The sequence below is a fragment of the Dermacentor albipictus genome, chromosome 1 (assembly GCF_038994185.2).
Source record: "Dermacentor albipictus isolate Rhodes 1998 colony chromosome 1, USDA_Dalb.pri_finalv2, whole genome shotgun sequence".
In the NCBI taxonomy this organism is placed as follows: domain Eukaryota; kingdom Metazoa; phylum Arthropoda; class Arachnida; order Ixodida; family Ixodidae; genus Dermacentor; species Dermacentor albipictus.
Window position 1 is genome coordinate 251,824,380 of NC_091821.1, and position 16,782 is coordinate 251,841,161.

The 16,782-nt window shown below is 43.2% G+C and overlaps 1 protein-coding gene across 7 annotated transcripts in view; it reads right to left on the bottom strand.

Moving 5' to 3' along the window:
• LOC135901039 (uncharacterized) overlaps nucleotides 1-16,782 on the bottom strand; it is a 49,736-nt gene that overhangs the window by 17,399 nt on the left and 15,555 nt on the right. For all 7 annotated transcript variants that reach the window (XM_065430694.1, XM_065430685.1, XM_065430678.1 and 4 more), the window contains exon 5: nucleotides 10,923-11,058. In XM_065430694.1, coding sequence (XP_065286766.1) covers nucleotides 10,923-11,058 — 136 coding nt within the window. The remainder of the gene's footprint in view (nucleotides 1-10,922; nucleotides 11,059-16,782) is intronic.

A 16,782-nucleotide genomic window follows, 5' to 3' on the forward strand; every position in this document is an offset into this window, starting at 1 on the left:
CCCTGACGGAGTTCGTACGCCAACAGCTAGCCGCGCATCTGGCTGTGAGCGTGGAGCTTATGCAGGCAAAAGCTAAGGAGCTTGCAAGAGAAAAAGGGCTACCGAGCTCCGCCTTCAAAACGAGCAAGCACTGGATTTATCGCTAGATGTGCCGTGGTGGATTTTCCTTACGCCGCCGAACTCCGATTTTGCAAAAGTTGCATGAATCGCTCGAAGAGCTGCTTGCGGCTTTCCAGCGCCACATTATTTCACTGCGCAAGTCCAAGAACTACCAGCTAGGGCAAATCGGCAATGCTGACCAAACGCCGGTTTACCTGGACATGCCAACGCCCCTCAACGTGCACGAAAAGGGCTCTAAACAAGTTTATGTCTGGTCCACTGGCAATGAGAAAACGCGAGTTACCGTCACATTGTCATGTACGGCAGACAGACCCAAGCTCTCGCTCTATGTCGTCTTCCAAGTGCAATACAGTGCCTAAAGGTGAGAAGCTGCCAAGAAATGTGGTCGTGAGATGCCACGAAAAAGGCTGGATGAACGAGAATCTTGTGCTCGACTGGATAGAGTCCATCTTGTGTAGGCAGCCTTGCGCCCTGTTGTCATTCCTGTCCATCCTCGTTTTGAATGCACTTCGCTGCAATTTGGCCGAGTCAGAGAAGAGGTTGTTGCGCGAATCCGGTATTGAACTCGTTGTTATCCCGGGTAGGATGTCACAGCTGCAGCCTTTAAATGTTTGCGTGAACAAGCTGTTCAAGGACGCAGTCAAGTGGTGTTACGCACATTGGATGCGCTCAGGTGAGCCTGCAGTGACGCCGACCGGGCGGCTGAAGCAGGCTTCGCCAGCCATGCTATGCAAGTGGATTGTGGATGCATGGGCCAGCTTACCAGAGGATCTTGTGCAGCGCGCATTGAAGAGGTGCGACATCTCGAACGCGGTCGAATCTGTAGAGGATGAATACTTCTGGGAAGATATATCCAACAAGGAACTATCTGAAGAGAGCACAGCTGAGGAAGACAGTGATTGAAGTGCAGAGTGCAATTTAAATGTTTTGCTCAATTTTCCCAACTTGTTTTATACGCGGATAAAACTTTTTTTCCCCACTTCGCGTCCCCAAAATTTCACCTCAACCTATATGCGGGTTCGTATTAAACACGGCTGTTTACGGTATTTCTTTCCCACCTTTAAAAGTTTCTTTTTTTGTTGTTGTTGTTCAACATGGATTTAGTGAGTATTTGTGTGTTCCAGTTTGCACTAATCGTGCCTAGATAATGGTTGGCTGATAAGCATATTAACTAGTCCTTGTCAAGAAAGTCACTAGTTCAGTTGTATTTATGCATTGTATGCTGCACAGGGAGGTATCGTCATCAAAGCAACTGAGGCAAGAGCTAGTGAGCATGATGCAGAATGTCGTCAAGGTTGTGAACTGCATCAAAGCAAGGCCTAAGGCCAGTCACCTTTTCGAAGTGCTTTGCGAAAAGGTGAGTTCAGAACACCAACACCTACTCCTACACATGGAGGTATGTTCGCTGCCGTGCGGAAAAGTGCTGGCCAAGATTTTTGAGTTCCGGGAGGGTGTGAGCATTTTTATATCAGATGAAAAGGGGTTGCGAGAGCCTTTTAAAAACCCTTTATTACTCACTAAGCTTGCCTATCAATGTGACATGTTTGAGCAGCTCAATCACCTATGGCCAGCATGCAAGGGGTTGGGAGTAATGTTGTATGGTCCGGCGACAAAGTGAAGGGCTTCTGTCGGAAGCATCTAAGGTTGGCCAAGTCGTGTGGGAAGAGGTAAATATTCTCCGTTTAAGTTGCTGAGTGACTTCACAGTAACTGGGACAATATCCGCAGCTGACAAAGATACAGTAATGACACAAGTGAGCACACTCAGGTGCCTAATGAGTTACTTCCCAGGGTCTGCTACAGACACATAGCTTGTGGCCCCTTTTTAGGCAGATGTACTTGCTTCACTCATGAAAGTGCCGATGCTGAAAATGAGCTGATGGAGCTCCTAGAATATGCTGTTGTGAAGGAAAAATTTGCCACTGCTGATGTCGAAACATTTTGACTGAAGACAACCGAAATGTTTCCCCTGCTCTATGAAAAAGCTATAGGATTGCTGTTAACAGTTTTTGACTACATATGCATGCGGACATGCAATTTCAAGACTTGCTTACTTGAAAAGCAAGTATCACAACTTGCTTAACGTCAGTGCAGACGTGAAGTTAGCTTAAGTGCAACCATGCTACAAATTGACAAGCTAGCAAAAGCAAAGTAAAGAGGGTCTTTCAATTGTGCACGCCAATAAATAGTGTCCATTTCATGCCGCAGTACCATACATTGTGTTGCTTGTGCAATCAATAATTCCATGTTGAAAATGCTTCCATTATCTGTTGCAATATCGTACACAAGCTACCCCAGCCTAGCATATTCAGGAAGGCCATGAAAACACCAAGGATGAACCAGGATCTGGGGCAGTATTCTTGGGCAATAACTTTCGGAGATAGTTTCACGCGTCAAAGTATAAGACCGACAATCCTTTTGGCATAGTGCGAAGAGAGTGATCTTGGCACAGAGCCAGAAACGTTGTCGCCCTTATACATGAACGTGTTCAGTGCCGAGTCATGCAAAATGTAATGAAAATGAAACTATATCTGAAAGTGATTGCTCGAAAATACCACCCCAAGACGGCCCTTCACCTCATGCGAAAGTAAAATATAGATTGTGGCCATTCTTTTGTGCACAGTGGCTGCCGAATGACTGTTAGAATGACATCAGAAGAACTTTGCTCGGGAAAGCTCTCAGTCCGCTAGATTTTGACTGAAAATTTGGATATCAAAAAGGTTAGTACCAAGATGATGCTGATACTGCCGACCCCTGAGCAAAAGCCTGACTTTAGTAAAGCTTTTGATAAGATCCCGCATGATAAACTAATTTTAAAGCTTAGAATCCTTGGCATCCCTGATGTCAACTGGATTTCCGCGTACCTGACAACGGAAGCAATGTCAGTGTCACTGACATTGGAGGACAGCTTTCTGGAAGTCTCCCAGTCATGTCAGGGGTACCACAGGGTAGTGTACTTGGCCCCCTGCTCTTCTTGGTTTATATTAACGATATTATAAATGTAATAACTCCTGGTGTGCAAATCCGGCTGTTTGCAGATGACTGTGTTTTATTCAAAGAAATATTTTCTTCCGATGATCAGATTGAGCTCAATAACAACTTGAATAACATAATGAAGTGGTGCAAAGATTGGGGGATGGTTTTTAACAGCGACAAAACTGTTTTCTTTCCTATAACACGTAAAAAAAACACCTCTGTCTTTTACTTACAGACTTGGCCCGTTGTCACTGAAAAAAGTCGACAATTACAAATACTTAGGTGTAACATGAAAAACTAATTTATCCTGTAATATACATGTCAGCAATATTTGTTCATCTGCCTTTCGAAAGCTCTGCTTTCTGAAACAAACTTCGAACCACCCCAAGCAATGTTAAACTACTAAGTTATTATTCCTTAATCAGACTCAAATTAGAATACGCCAGTGCAGTATGGGGCCCGTATACTCAAATAAACATTAAGTGTCTTGAAAGAATACAGAGGAAAGCAGTCCGGTTTATTTATAACAAATTCTCACGAACTGACTCTCCATCCAAAATAATGATAGCCAATGACATTCCCCTTCTTAAAACGCGCCCAGAACAGTTCCGAATCGACTTCCTTTCACTACTTCTTAACCATAAACTTGCAATAGATCCATCACCGTATCTATCACCTTTACTAACCAGACCCACAAGGCACCATCAGCCTAACTCTTCAACACCTTATTTTGCTAAAACTGACACTTATAAGTATTCCTATTTTCCGCGCACGGTCTTAGATTGGAATGAATTAATCCAGACATCTTTTAAGTCTCTCCTACCACACCGAAGTATCACTGTTGCACCATTTCACATCTGTTATTGTAGCGCTATTATTGCACTAATCTAGAAACAGATTCCGTCATTGTTTTGTACTCAGTTGTATTATATCTTTTTACACTAATCTTTAAACAGATTCCATTGTTGACATTTTGTGCTTCATTAACTATGTTATTTCTTGAAACAGTTTGTACTGTCGTTTTTTGTATTATGACTGTTGTTTAAAACTACCCACCTGCTTGGACCTAAGGGTCTGCAGTATGTAATAAATAAATTTTTAAAAAGCCATGATTAAAAGAATGTTGCAATGAATGGAAAACTTCAGGGGACAACGATGAATTCTTTCAACAGGTTGTCCTCGGTGACAAAACTTTACAAATACGACATCAAGCCAGTCGTAAAGCAAGAAGGCAAAAAAAAAAAAAAGAAACAGCTGAGCCAAGGCCAAAACAAAGTGTGAAAGAATGAGTCAAAAATCGAAGTCATGTTCATTGTGTTTTTTCACTGCCACAGAATTGTGCACCACAAATTGTGCCTGAAAAAAACTTTCAAACCAGTTTTCTATGTGAAGGTTCTGAAGAGCGATGATGGTGATGTCTCTTGCCATCCCCTTCAAAACAGCGTGGCAACAAATTAGTCACCTAGCCTGCTTGAGCTACTCAGTTATTATATACCGTATTTCCTCGCATAATGATCGCACTCACGTAATGATCGCACTCACGTAATGACCGCACCCCTAAATTTTGCCATGAAAATGAGCTTTTTGTTAAATTTCCTGTGTATAGATCGCACCCCGAACTAGCAGCAGCGATATGTCGTGTGCCAAGTCTAGCTAATAATGATCGCGCTTACCATCTGTCGAATGCTACATGAACGACTCTTCAAGACAAACCAAGCGGTCTGCACGCACCAAACATTCTTAAGCAGATGCCCCATTTCATTCCTTTCGTCACTTTCCGCACTCCCATGACAAAAAAGAAGCTACAGCCAAACTTGCCTGTATTATGTGTAGGCTTTATAATGGTTGTGGTCAACAACGAAAAAGGAGCTTTTCGATTCTTCTTGTCTGCATTCGTGGGCACGTAACGAATCGCGAGCGGACAGATAGCAGCCACGTTAACACTGATATGTTAGAAGTGTACCCTATTCATACGCGCATGCTTGTAACACAGCTAAGTTATTCGCCCACCCTTAGCGGAAACGTGCCGTATTAGGATACTAGTAAAGACAAATGCCGCAGTTTCCGCAGCATGCCCACCATGTGTTCCTATGTCACTGGCAGCTAAGTACGCCCATCTGTTTCTGTCACCTCAAAGTGCACATGGCTACGTTATTGCCGCAAACTTGCCAATATTAACGATATTGTTCATTACTGATACGGAAGAAACTGTTTCAATGCACGTAATGCACTCACGAGAAGAAAAAAAAATAGCGTTCGGCACGTTCAGCTTGCTCCGCCGGCCGCCATTTTCGTTTTGGTGTCCCACACTACATACAGCGGTAGCCGCCTATTTGTTGACCTGTTGTCATCCCGCAGCAAATTCGAGATGAAAAATTTTTTTCTTTTTGCAGGAAATTTAACCCGCGCAATTTTGTTTATTTCATAATACCCCTAAAGGCCCCCGAAGGGGTATTACATAGGGGTACATAGGGATACATGATCGCACCCCTGAATTTGCATCATTTTTTTTTTTTACAAAAAAGTGCGATCATTATGCAAGTGAATATGGTACATGTACAGCAATCAAGCATTTGCCTACAGTATCTCCTTGACCCTTTCTCTCTTCGTTAAAACCTCTATCTCTATTAGTGCACAGTAACTCATGCCTGTTATGACACCAGATCTGTCAATTTTTTTGCTTCTCTTTTTTCCACCTTTTACATGTCTCTTGCTTATGTCAACTACTGAGCAGTCATGCTTCCACCTGAGAGATTGTGTGCGCTGCATGGACCAAATTTGTCGAAAGTGGGGCACTAGATTCTGCACTATGATTATGCTGCTGAGCACTCTGCATTTATAGTGCACAAGTTTCTGCCACATAATTCCATCACTGAGCTGCAACACCTTCCCTACTCCCCCTACAACCTTTTTGTTCCCCAAATGTTAACTGGTGCTCCGGGGACAGTATTTCGGTGATGTGATGACAATCCAAAAAGAAATGACATTGCTGCTGAAGCGCTTAACAGAAGAAGACTTTCAAGGGTGCTTCCAGCTATAGAAAAAGAGGTGGAGCCAGTGCATAGTGTCTAATGAAGAGTATTTTGAAGGTGAACACATTGATGCACTTGAAAGTTTGTGAAATTGATTTTTTTTAAACATACTGCACGAAATTTTAGGACAGACTTTGCAAACTGCTTCTGGAGCAGCATAAGTGTCTGCATGTAGGGTACAAGGTGGTACAGGTCACCACTCTGTTTTTTTCCTCAAGAACAGTCTATATTGCCATGGTGATAGAACTCATATTTGTTCAACCACAACACTGCAATGGTTGACTGACAAGCGTGTAGAATGGGTGTGGTCTACTAGGTACAGGTAGACCACACCAGCCCACAGTTACTGGGGACCCTATGTCGAACCTAAGTGGCCATGGATCTATGGGACACTGCAGAGGCAACTACCTCCACCAACACCACTGCAAATGCTCACTCTAGGCCTCCCACAAATGTTGTCAGTGCTACAGCTCGCATCACACAACTGTAGTGGTGAATCGAAGACCTGGCATTATGGTTTTTGCATGCTGAGAACAAGTTCAGACTTCATCACACCACGTCCACATCACCAGTGACTGCACTTTTTTCAGACATTCAACTTTTACCTTCAGTCTTTCTTCTGATAATCAACCTCATAGCACAATTTTTTTATTGCATTTTGAAAGAATAGTTTATTTCGTTAAAGACTCATTTCAGCCTTTTATGATGAAAGACATCCTCTCAGTTCTACCTTCTCACACTCATCATCCTACTTCCCTGAAGACTTTCTTCCTCCTAAAGTGATGGAGCAGTTTATTCTTTGTGCAGCAATAATAATGGTATATCATAAGCACATTATAAGGTGCAAGACCTTCTTTCCTAACTACCCAAACCACTGGCATATGATAAAGCTATATTCTAGTCAGGAGGAGAATGAACCAGAAACGAGGGACACAAAACAGCACTGTTTCACCCCCTTTTTTATTTCTGACTCACTGTGCCCTCCTTTTTCTAGTTCACTGTTATTATAGCTTACTCACAAATATAATTACAAACCAATTTGCCAAAGTGCCTAGGCTGCTGCCGGGTAACACCCTGCTAATGCACTTGAACAGCATTACAGCAGTATGTACGTATCATGCGTCAATAATGGCAGAAAGAATTTAGCAACTTCTTTTGATTACTTGACCTTGAATGTACCTATGTTAGAGTTCATTTTTCTCATTTTCATTTGGAAACACAGCTTTTAGGTAGAAGCCACATGCTTTGTTCATTATACGCGCAATAACAATAACAGTCCAATGCATCAATACTGAAGTCCTATCTCAATATTTGAAATCCAGCACTGCTAGACAAACTTGTTCATTTGCCTTGAGTGAACCAATGTGCAGATAGCATAAAATGCAATAAAAGCTAATGCACTCTCAGACACTAACAAATTTCACACTATAGTGCAACCACCAAAGCTTCTGGCCAGCACACGCTTACCCTCACATTTAGCTCAGTAAACACATCCTTCTGTAGATCAGCCAGTAGAAAAAAACACGACTGATTGCCAAGGCCTGTGGTTTTGGTTTTTACACACAAATGGCCTTAAGTGCCCAAAAGACTGTTGGTGCCACCTGCTTTCAGTCACACGAACTACTTACTATGAAGTGTCTATAGATGATGAAACTAAGATTAGTTAAGCACAGGTGCCCTCAAGTGTCAATTTTCTTGGGAAAGTATGAATAGACATAAAAGGATGTCTTGTTGGGCGAGTTGGTCACAATTCATCTAATGGCAGGAGCAGGATGGCAGGATCTAATGTCAGGAGCAGGAGGCGCTCTGTCCCGTCTGCTTCCTTGTGTCATGCATGTTTTTGCGCCTAGTAGCCAAGATGAATAGACATCTACAAAATCCAGCTATTGTAAAGTTGGTTTACATTTTGGGAGTCAAATGCAAAGGCCCATCTAAAATAATGATGTGTAAGGCGTTTCTTTAGCCCCCCTTTGACTGTCACCACAGTGCGAGCTCTTTTATATATATACACGCTGAATGCTTCATGGGCCACACACATCCCTTTCTCTGAATACAGTGCACTTTGTGCTGCTCTCTGCTTTCTGAAAAAGGCCTAAATTCTTCATTCTGATTAGACATTCTGTCAGCACCAGAAAACTTTTACGACTTGGAAGGTGACAAGAGCATGCCAGACGCTTGGATGCACTATTTTGCACTTGATTACACTATTAAAATGTGTACAGCTATCTCTGCTCCCAAGCACAGCTCTAATAGGCAAGTTCATCAGACTGTCTTCTGTAGCATTATTATTGCAAAGGGCGACTGAAAAGTTCCGAGTCTAACACAGAAAGAGAGCCGCTGGAATATTGAAAGCCGATTTCTTTTTAATAATACGCAACTTTTGCTACTAACATGTGCAGTGTTCACATTTCTGGGTCGGAAGTTTTACTTTTTGAGGCCCTTTAAAATGCATAAATCGCACCATTCCAATTTCAATATCACCACCATATGAAACGCACAAAGATATGATATATAATTACATAAAAATACTCCATCCTATGCCATAGACAAACATTAGGTACAAGCTCTCAGTTGTGGTAGTTATATTGAAGAAGGGTTGAGATCAGCAAGACCATTAACTGCCAAGACCAGCAAAAAAATGTCAACTCTCCTAAATATGATCATGCATTGTTGCCTAATGTCAATGCACAATGTACAGTGAAATCTCGGTGATTGATCACAGCTGGTATGAATTTCGGGGTGATATGAACTCGTACAATTCCCGTGCTGAAGCGCGCTGCACACTACAAGCCACATTTCGGATGTCCCGAGTGCTACCCCACGCCGGTTTGGGTGATACGAATGAGAGAGCCACAACGGCCGCAACCGTCAGCAGCAAAATGGTGAGGAGGCTGCACCAAGCACGGCGAGGTGGGTTGGCAGGCGGACCGTTTCCATGTCCGCAGCGTGGGGGAGGCTAACAGAAGGTGGGATAAGACAGCAGCAACTGCATGCACTGAACGAAGTGGAAACGGTTTGGCACTGGCTGTCTCTCCCACGTATCACCGCTCGTGAAACTTGCACTGTGCAACATCGAACGTTCTCGCGGAGATGGTCTTGTGAAGTTTGCATACAACTTCCAGAATTCGCTGATGGTTGACCTGGCGAAGAAGAAAACCCAGAAGGACATCCGGGGCTTCTTCTATCATGAATAACCCCCGTATGCAGAGATGCAACTTAAGTCGAAGCACATGCTTGACTTGATCCGAGTGACGCCTATCGGAAACGCGCCGAAGGAAAAGCAGTGAGCGTCTTTGGGCACGTTAACGCCAGGCGTCATCTAATACAAGTCAAGCATGTGCTTCGACTTAAGTTGCATCTCTGCATACGGGGGTAAATTTCTAAATATGAGTTTCTGGCTCTTTAACATGCTAATTTGATTTGTTTTTTGGTGATACTAATTTCAGGTGATACAAATATTTTACGCTACCCCTTGTGATTCGTATCACTAAAGTTTTACTGTATGTACCAACGTAGGGAATCTCATAAAGGCTAGATGACTATATTGTAAGAACTGATCTTCATATCAGATGAGCTTCTGTGCAATGTGTCCCATGTCATCTAATTCCTGATCAGAAGCACTCTTGGCACACCATGTCACTCAGAAATTTGGAGATTTTTGTGAGACACAAGAGGCAATGCTCTAGCTTGACATCTTACCAGGCAAAGTGCCAGGACCACTATTATGAGGCTGAAGGGGGTGGGGGGAACATAGTAGCGATGGTAGCATGCATCATTACAATGTAACAGCCATGTAGAGCGCCATTACAATGTAACTATAGCCGTCAGTGGCCATTTAGGCATTCATTGTAAATAGTGTGGGTGCCGCCCTGAATTGAAGAATGTGACGTTTTAGCCAAAAGACAGAAACCAAGTGACGCGCAAAATCCCCGAGGCCCACAGAATTGCAGTGTTAAATGAAAAATGTGTGATTGCACCATCTGTTTTACTATCTGACAAAGGAATTGTGCATTAATTGGCTAACCTGTCAAGAGACACGCTTTCACCATGCGTACACAGCATCTTGTAAGGGTGACAATCCCATATCTTCACATTCTTTCTTCTAGCATATTTACAGGTATGTTCTTCGGCTCAATAAAGTCGGTTGTTAGTCAGCACTGCGTGTGGTTGTTGTGTGCCTCTCCTGCGTCCTCATCTGTCATGCTGTTTCGAAGTTCAAGTATCATTACATATCTCGAAGAAAGTGTAAGTCCAACCTCCAGTTGGGAAGGTAATATAATGACACTTTTTTATGAATTCCAGCTCTAGAGAGATCAAAGCAGCGGCAAGGAGTATTAGGTGAAAATTATGAAGTGTCTCTGAGAAAAAATTTGAAGACTGGCCAGGAATGCTAAACAGGGGAGTTCTCTATCACAACAAATAACATTATAGTCCAAACATCAACAGCTGCTGTTCAAACATGGTCCTTAACCACCGCATTTACCAGATTATCCCATCTTCGACATTCACAAAGAGAGCCATTACAAGGTGGTCTATGCTTCACCAAAGGACGGTGACATCAATGCCACTGAGGTCTTCTTAAGAGAGAACATTACAATTACTTTTTTAAAAACTGAAGTAAGGGTGCTGCAATGCCCCTAGAACATGTGTAATGCCTTAGTAGGGAATTATGTAGGGGCACAGAACTTTTCAGTCACCCGTCATATTAGCATTCCAGCCAACCTGTCTACACAACATAAGATATGTAATTATAACAAAGTAAAGTCTTTTAGCTCAACGTAGACATCAAGTTTACCTTTCTAGGGGTGTTAGTCCAGGCAAGGAGTGTGCAGTAGGAGTCGGTGGATATTGCCAAGATTTCTGTGTTAAGGGTCCGAAACTCAGCAGCACGATCACTGTATTCAACAAGCTCACTGGGACAAGCGAGAGAGCTGCAAGGAAAAAAAGAATAATTTTTAAGTTTTACTCAACAAGAAACACAGCACAAACCATTTATTCAATATTAAGAAGCAACTTTCTGAGATGCCACCCATTATGAAAACAGGAAACAAACATGAGAGAGGCCATGACATCACTTTTCAGAAACTGGACCTTAGGGCTCCACCAACTTGATGGGGCACATTCGTTTCCCTCGTCTGGCTACCTTTTCTGCCAAGCCCTCTTATATGGGCTCACTGGTTAACCTTGCCTCTGTTGTGCTGTTTCCATGTGTTAACCACAGTAAAGCTGACGTCATTGTCCAAGACACATTGAAAAAGCAATATATTTGCGTGCATTGATTGATGTGGTGACACAGATGTACCTGCTATGACAACACTGCCATTGGGGATTCCCTGTCTAGTCACATTTCCATTTTCCACATTTCGTTTTTCAAGCCTTTATTTAACCAGGAATGGTACTCATACTGCCTATATCCCACCTGCAATATCCAGTCGAACGCCTCTACAATGAAAAGATCTGTATAACGAAGGAATAATTCTGTCCCGGTCCTACTTTAAACTGTGCAGTGTGTGACCTTACAACGAAGTGACTTGTAGAACGAATTATTTCGGAGACCCCAAGCACTTCTTCATAAAGGCATTTGACTGTACAATGCCTCCTTAACATGTAACTAAACATCAGGAGGAAATTTGTCGTAACATTAAGCTATGCTATAGTGTGTCCCATGTCATGTCTCATCTAGAGCCTCTCATCAGCTTATGCTTTTCTTAAAGGGCTCCTCACCAGGTCTGGCCATTTTGAGCTGACAAGTGCAGAGCATACAATGCACGATAACAATCGTGTCTGCAAAGTATTACATTGCTACGCGCCATTTCCCTCTTCACTCGCGGCCGCCACGCTCCAAACCGGACGGTGACGTAATCGTGTCCACAGTGTGACATCGCTCGTGGTGACATGTGACTTCGAGAATTATTCAAGACAACATCTGTTATTTGTGCGATCTCTTGCTTGAATTGACGAATTGAAGTTTAGAGAACTAATAAAACACACAAATGGAATGCCTGCACATTTTTTGTTTTCCTTCGCACCGACGCAAGAGAGATGTACTTCCGCTTCCTCTGCTTGTTCCCACGATTGCGCGGTCATGTGCGCAGGTACCGAAACTATGCCATTTTCTACCGTGTTCCAGCACATGATCATGCTCTGCAATCCACTTGTTCTGCCTCAGTATTTGTGTAGCACTGAATTATACCACTAGTCATGTTTCCTTGTGCACAGTGCGCTAAATCGTGTGCTGCACGAACAAAACGAACAGCTCGCACGCGATGCTGTCGGTGGAAATGTGTAGCGCCGGAAAAAATTTGAAGGCGCGGCCTGTGACGTATGCGTCACGCAATCCTAGAGGTCCGGTATGGGAGAATGGAGGGAAGTAATTTCGCTTGCATAGGCTAGACAGAGCAAGTGGAGAGAGCATCTTGCTCGGCAGTGGAGCCCGCCTGCTGAAATCACGGGTTCGCAGCACCGAAATATTTCTATCTCGGCTATTAATGAGCCGATTTGACAAATTTTCGCGGCAGAACACTCCCTAGAGAACACGTAACAACTTCCAGCGTATAACCAAAATTTGCTATGGGGAGTGGTGAGGGGTTCTTCAAGCAGCACCAACTTTTGAGGAACCACTGCAGCCTAGTTCCAGTTTCGCAACTGCCTATTTCCGGTGCCGCCGCTTCTAGTAGGATGCTTCTGCATTGAATTCTTCCATTGTGGCCTTAAATGTTGTTTCCGCACTCTCCGAGAAAATGCAAACTTAAGCAATGCGCACCCTTCCATGTATCTTGAGCGTGAATACATTCGTAGGCTGTCCCTGAGCACCAAAGGAGCAAATAAGTTTTGCTCTATGCTTCTACAATGCTGTGCACGTGCCACTCATCATCTTAATTTTTCACGCAGTGTTCATTCATCCCCCAATGTAGCATGAATTAACCTCACACAATGCACACCTTTAGCACCATCATGGCACAACAAAGCTTCATTGAAGCAATACAACAATCACTATTCAGCTTATGTGTTTATGACCATCAATACAGTCGCGGAGAAAGTGATGGTGACGCGGCCATGGGCGCAGCGGTGGAAAGGCCACCGGAAACATCATTGCAGCACTACCGCTTCCGTCGACTGAAAAGGTGGAAAAGGGGAGGTGGATAGCGGTTTAGTGCTATTTAACTTACAGCAGTAGTAGTATGGAGGGCCTTCAGTCTCATCTTTTGACTAGCCCTCCATGACAATAATTACTCATGGCACAGCAATATCACCGAGATGATAGGACAATTTCGGTGAGACCTAGAATATCGCCAATTGAATATGTCGGCTACTCCCTCGGATTATCACCTTATTTAGAATTTATCTGAGTTCTGACCGGATTTGATTCGGTTTCCAGTCCCCGTCTTAGAAACAGTACACAAAATTAATCCTAACCAACAATGTCGTACACAACAAATATTTCTTTTAAAGTGAGTGAACTGCAGAAATGTACTGACTATAACAAGTTTTATTGCAACCTGCAGTTATTTCTAAATTGGCAATTCCAGGCAGTTGCCAAAGACAGCACTGAAGCTGGGTCCTAGCAAATGCTAATGGTAGTTTGAAAATGAAGCAGGTCACTGACCAAGGTGAAAATAGAAACAAAGCTTATTTTATTTTAAATTTATTTTGACCTTGGTCAGTGACCTGCTTCATTTTCTAACAATGCTTTTACCTTACCAGATGCTATTCCGTCGTATTCTTGACTAAAATGCTAACGGTAGCGTTGTGTCATATCTACGTATGTCTCACACACAAGAAAGTGGTGATCATTGACAGTGGACTACACAAGTCTGGTTACATGTGCAGCTATACTCCCTTTAAAGGCCCCTTCATTGGAAATTTCAGTTATACCCTGGAAGTTGTAAGGCGCCATCTGGGGAGTGTCTTATCGCAAGAATTTTTGAAACTGGTTCGTTATTACAAGAGACAGAAGGAACTGAAATGGTGCGTTGCCATGTTGCCAAAAAATAAGCTTCACTGCCAACCCTCTTAGCCTTGACTAGCATCCACAAGCAACATTCCTTCCATGCCTTTCAATTCCAATGCAGGACATGCAATGCAGGACGTGCTGTATTGCATGTCCTGCTTTAGATGATTTACCAAAGTTACGAGCCATAGGCAACTACGTTGCAGACAGTGCATTTTACGTAAAGGTATTCGTGTGTGTGACCTTGATTGGGCTGGAAGCACGGCTCCTTCAAAAGGAAGGGTGCATAGGCATTTGTTTTAAATTTCAGCTGTTTTAGTGCTTTGCATTAAGTTTGATATTTTGCGGACTTGATTTCCACTACATGGTCTGCATGCTACACTTTGTCTGTTTTTAATGGCAAAACCTTGTGCTGGGCCCTTTAGTACTTGGGGTGCAATGCTGTGGAAGCTACAGCAACTCTGTGCAGTGCTTGCATTTATAGACAAAAAAGTGTGGCAGAAACCATTTCAATGTCTGTCGACAGTAATGCACTAGCACTAATCAATATAGTGACACAATGTATTGCCGCTGTAAAAATGAGTGATGTATGATGTGTGTACTGCAGCAGAACTCCTCTTTCTCACTTTCCCAAGAACACTCGGGGACATCTAGCACCACCGCTGCAATACCTGAGCGTGGCTTCCAAAATGCATGGCACGCAGATGCGTGTGAACACCGAGAAGCATGTAATGTGGCAACCGGGCTCCTCTCTGGTGCTCATTTCTAGTGCCACTGCCACTTCACCTAGTGGCACTCCCAAGAAGTTATCGTGTGGCCTCAAAGACTAGAAGCGCAGTACGCTGGTGCCTGTGAATGCTTAGAATTGTTCCCTTGCTTACTGCACACTCAGTGGTACATACTCAGCGGCCCTAGTTGGAACGAGGTTCACTGAAGAGTGGCATATACCCAGTGCATCCGTGGTGCAGCCTGCTAATATGTTGGGTTGCTGTCGAGGAACTTGTGACGTGGGTTTCATTCTGCTCAGCATAAGAGAAACTTAAGGGCCTTTTCCACCACTGTAGACAGCACATTCCAAGTAGCACATACCCAGTAACCCAAGTTGGCATCAAACTATCTGGCACACCAAATTGGGAGGGAGAGAGCGAGCGAGAGAAACGAAGAAAAGGTGGAAAAAAAGAAGTGTAGCTGCACTGATTCTGGGTCCACGGCTTGAGAAGTCTTCGGACATTATGAAAAGCTTTATAGTCACAGGCACCGGCATATTTAATGCTTTAATGCTGTGGATGCCACACCAGGAAGACTATCCAGGAGTGCGCTGCCAAACCAAGCCTGAGAAGCAGCAAGAGCAACAGTGGTGAGGGCAAGACACGTACCAGCTGCGTGAGGTGCGCGTGAGCATCATTATCCTATTTATGTACACTGCAGGATGAAGCCCTCTCCAAGTAATCTCCAATTACACCTGTCTTGCATCAGCTGATGCCATCTTATGACTGAATTTCCTCATTTCGTCACACCACGCAATTCTCTGCCTTTGACTGCGCTTCCCTTCTCTTGGCGCCCACTCTAATAGACCACTGGTTGTACTGCCCAGCTCCCCCTTTTTTTTTCTTTTTAACTATACTAGAACATTGGCCACCCCTATTTGCTTTCTAATTCATACCACTGTTTTCCTGTTCCATTAAGGGACACTAAAGCGAAACAATAAATCAATTTAGACTAATGAAGCATTGTTTGAGAACCCTGCAGGCAGTAATTTCAAAAAAACAGTTTGATTATTAGGTGAGAAAATGAAGGTCAAAATACCAGTAATTGAATTTCGGGCCGAAACCCCAGTGCCGGTACATCAGCGTGACATCAGGAATTCCAAAGTATGTTTTCGCATTTGGGCCGCATTGGCTGAATAAAGGTTCCCAAAACTGGCCATGTTTAATATTTGGTTCCTTTATAACACAATGTAGTCAATCTGTACCGCTTTATATAATAAGTAGGCCCTAGAAGATGCCATCAAAATCCAAGACGTCACAGACCCCAGGTGCGGGAACTTAAGTAGGCGTCGCCACCCGTATTTCATTCTTGTGCTTTTTCTGGCTTGCCAAACGTCTTATCGTTGCCAGAGTGGTGTTTTTGATGTTGTAGAACTGTAATTTACTGATGCAGAAGAAATCATTTTTCACTTTAGTGTCCCTTTAAGGTTAAAATTTCTTTGGTAACCTCCAAGTTTCGGCCAAATATGGTAGTACTGATAGAATGCAATGATTGCACACTTTTAAAGAATAGTGGTAAGATGCCAGTCATGATTTGGTAATGCCAGCCATATGCACTCGAAACCATTTTTTGCCCTTTCATAAATTTATTTACCATGGTCAGTGTCTCCTCTGGGTAATTGGCCTGATATTCATACTCTTGCACAAATTATAGAGGCTGACTACTAATCATAAATTCTTTTCTTACCAGGCTATTGAACATTACCTAGTGCATGCATGAACAAATAAATGCTTTATGAAAACAATAGAATTCACATTTTTGGTACAGAGGAATGACAACAATTACACACGCCCAAAATAATTTGACTGAAATGGTTCATTTACGAGTAAGAGCCACTGCTTGTCAATATTGCAAAAAAGGAAAAAAAAGGTGGCTCTTGCACAAATACATAGGCAGTGAAGTTCGAGATCGCCATGCCACCTGTACACAGCATGGC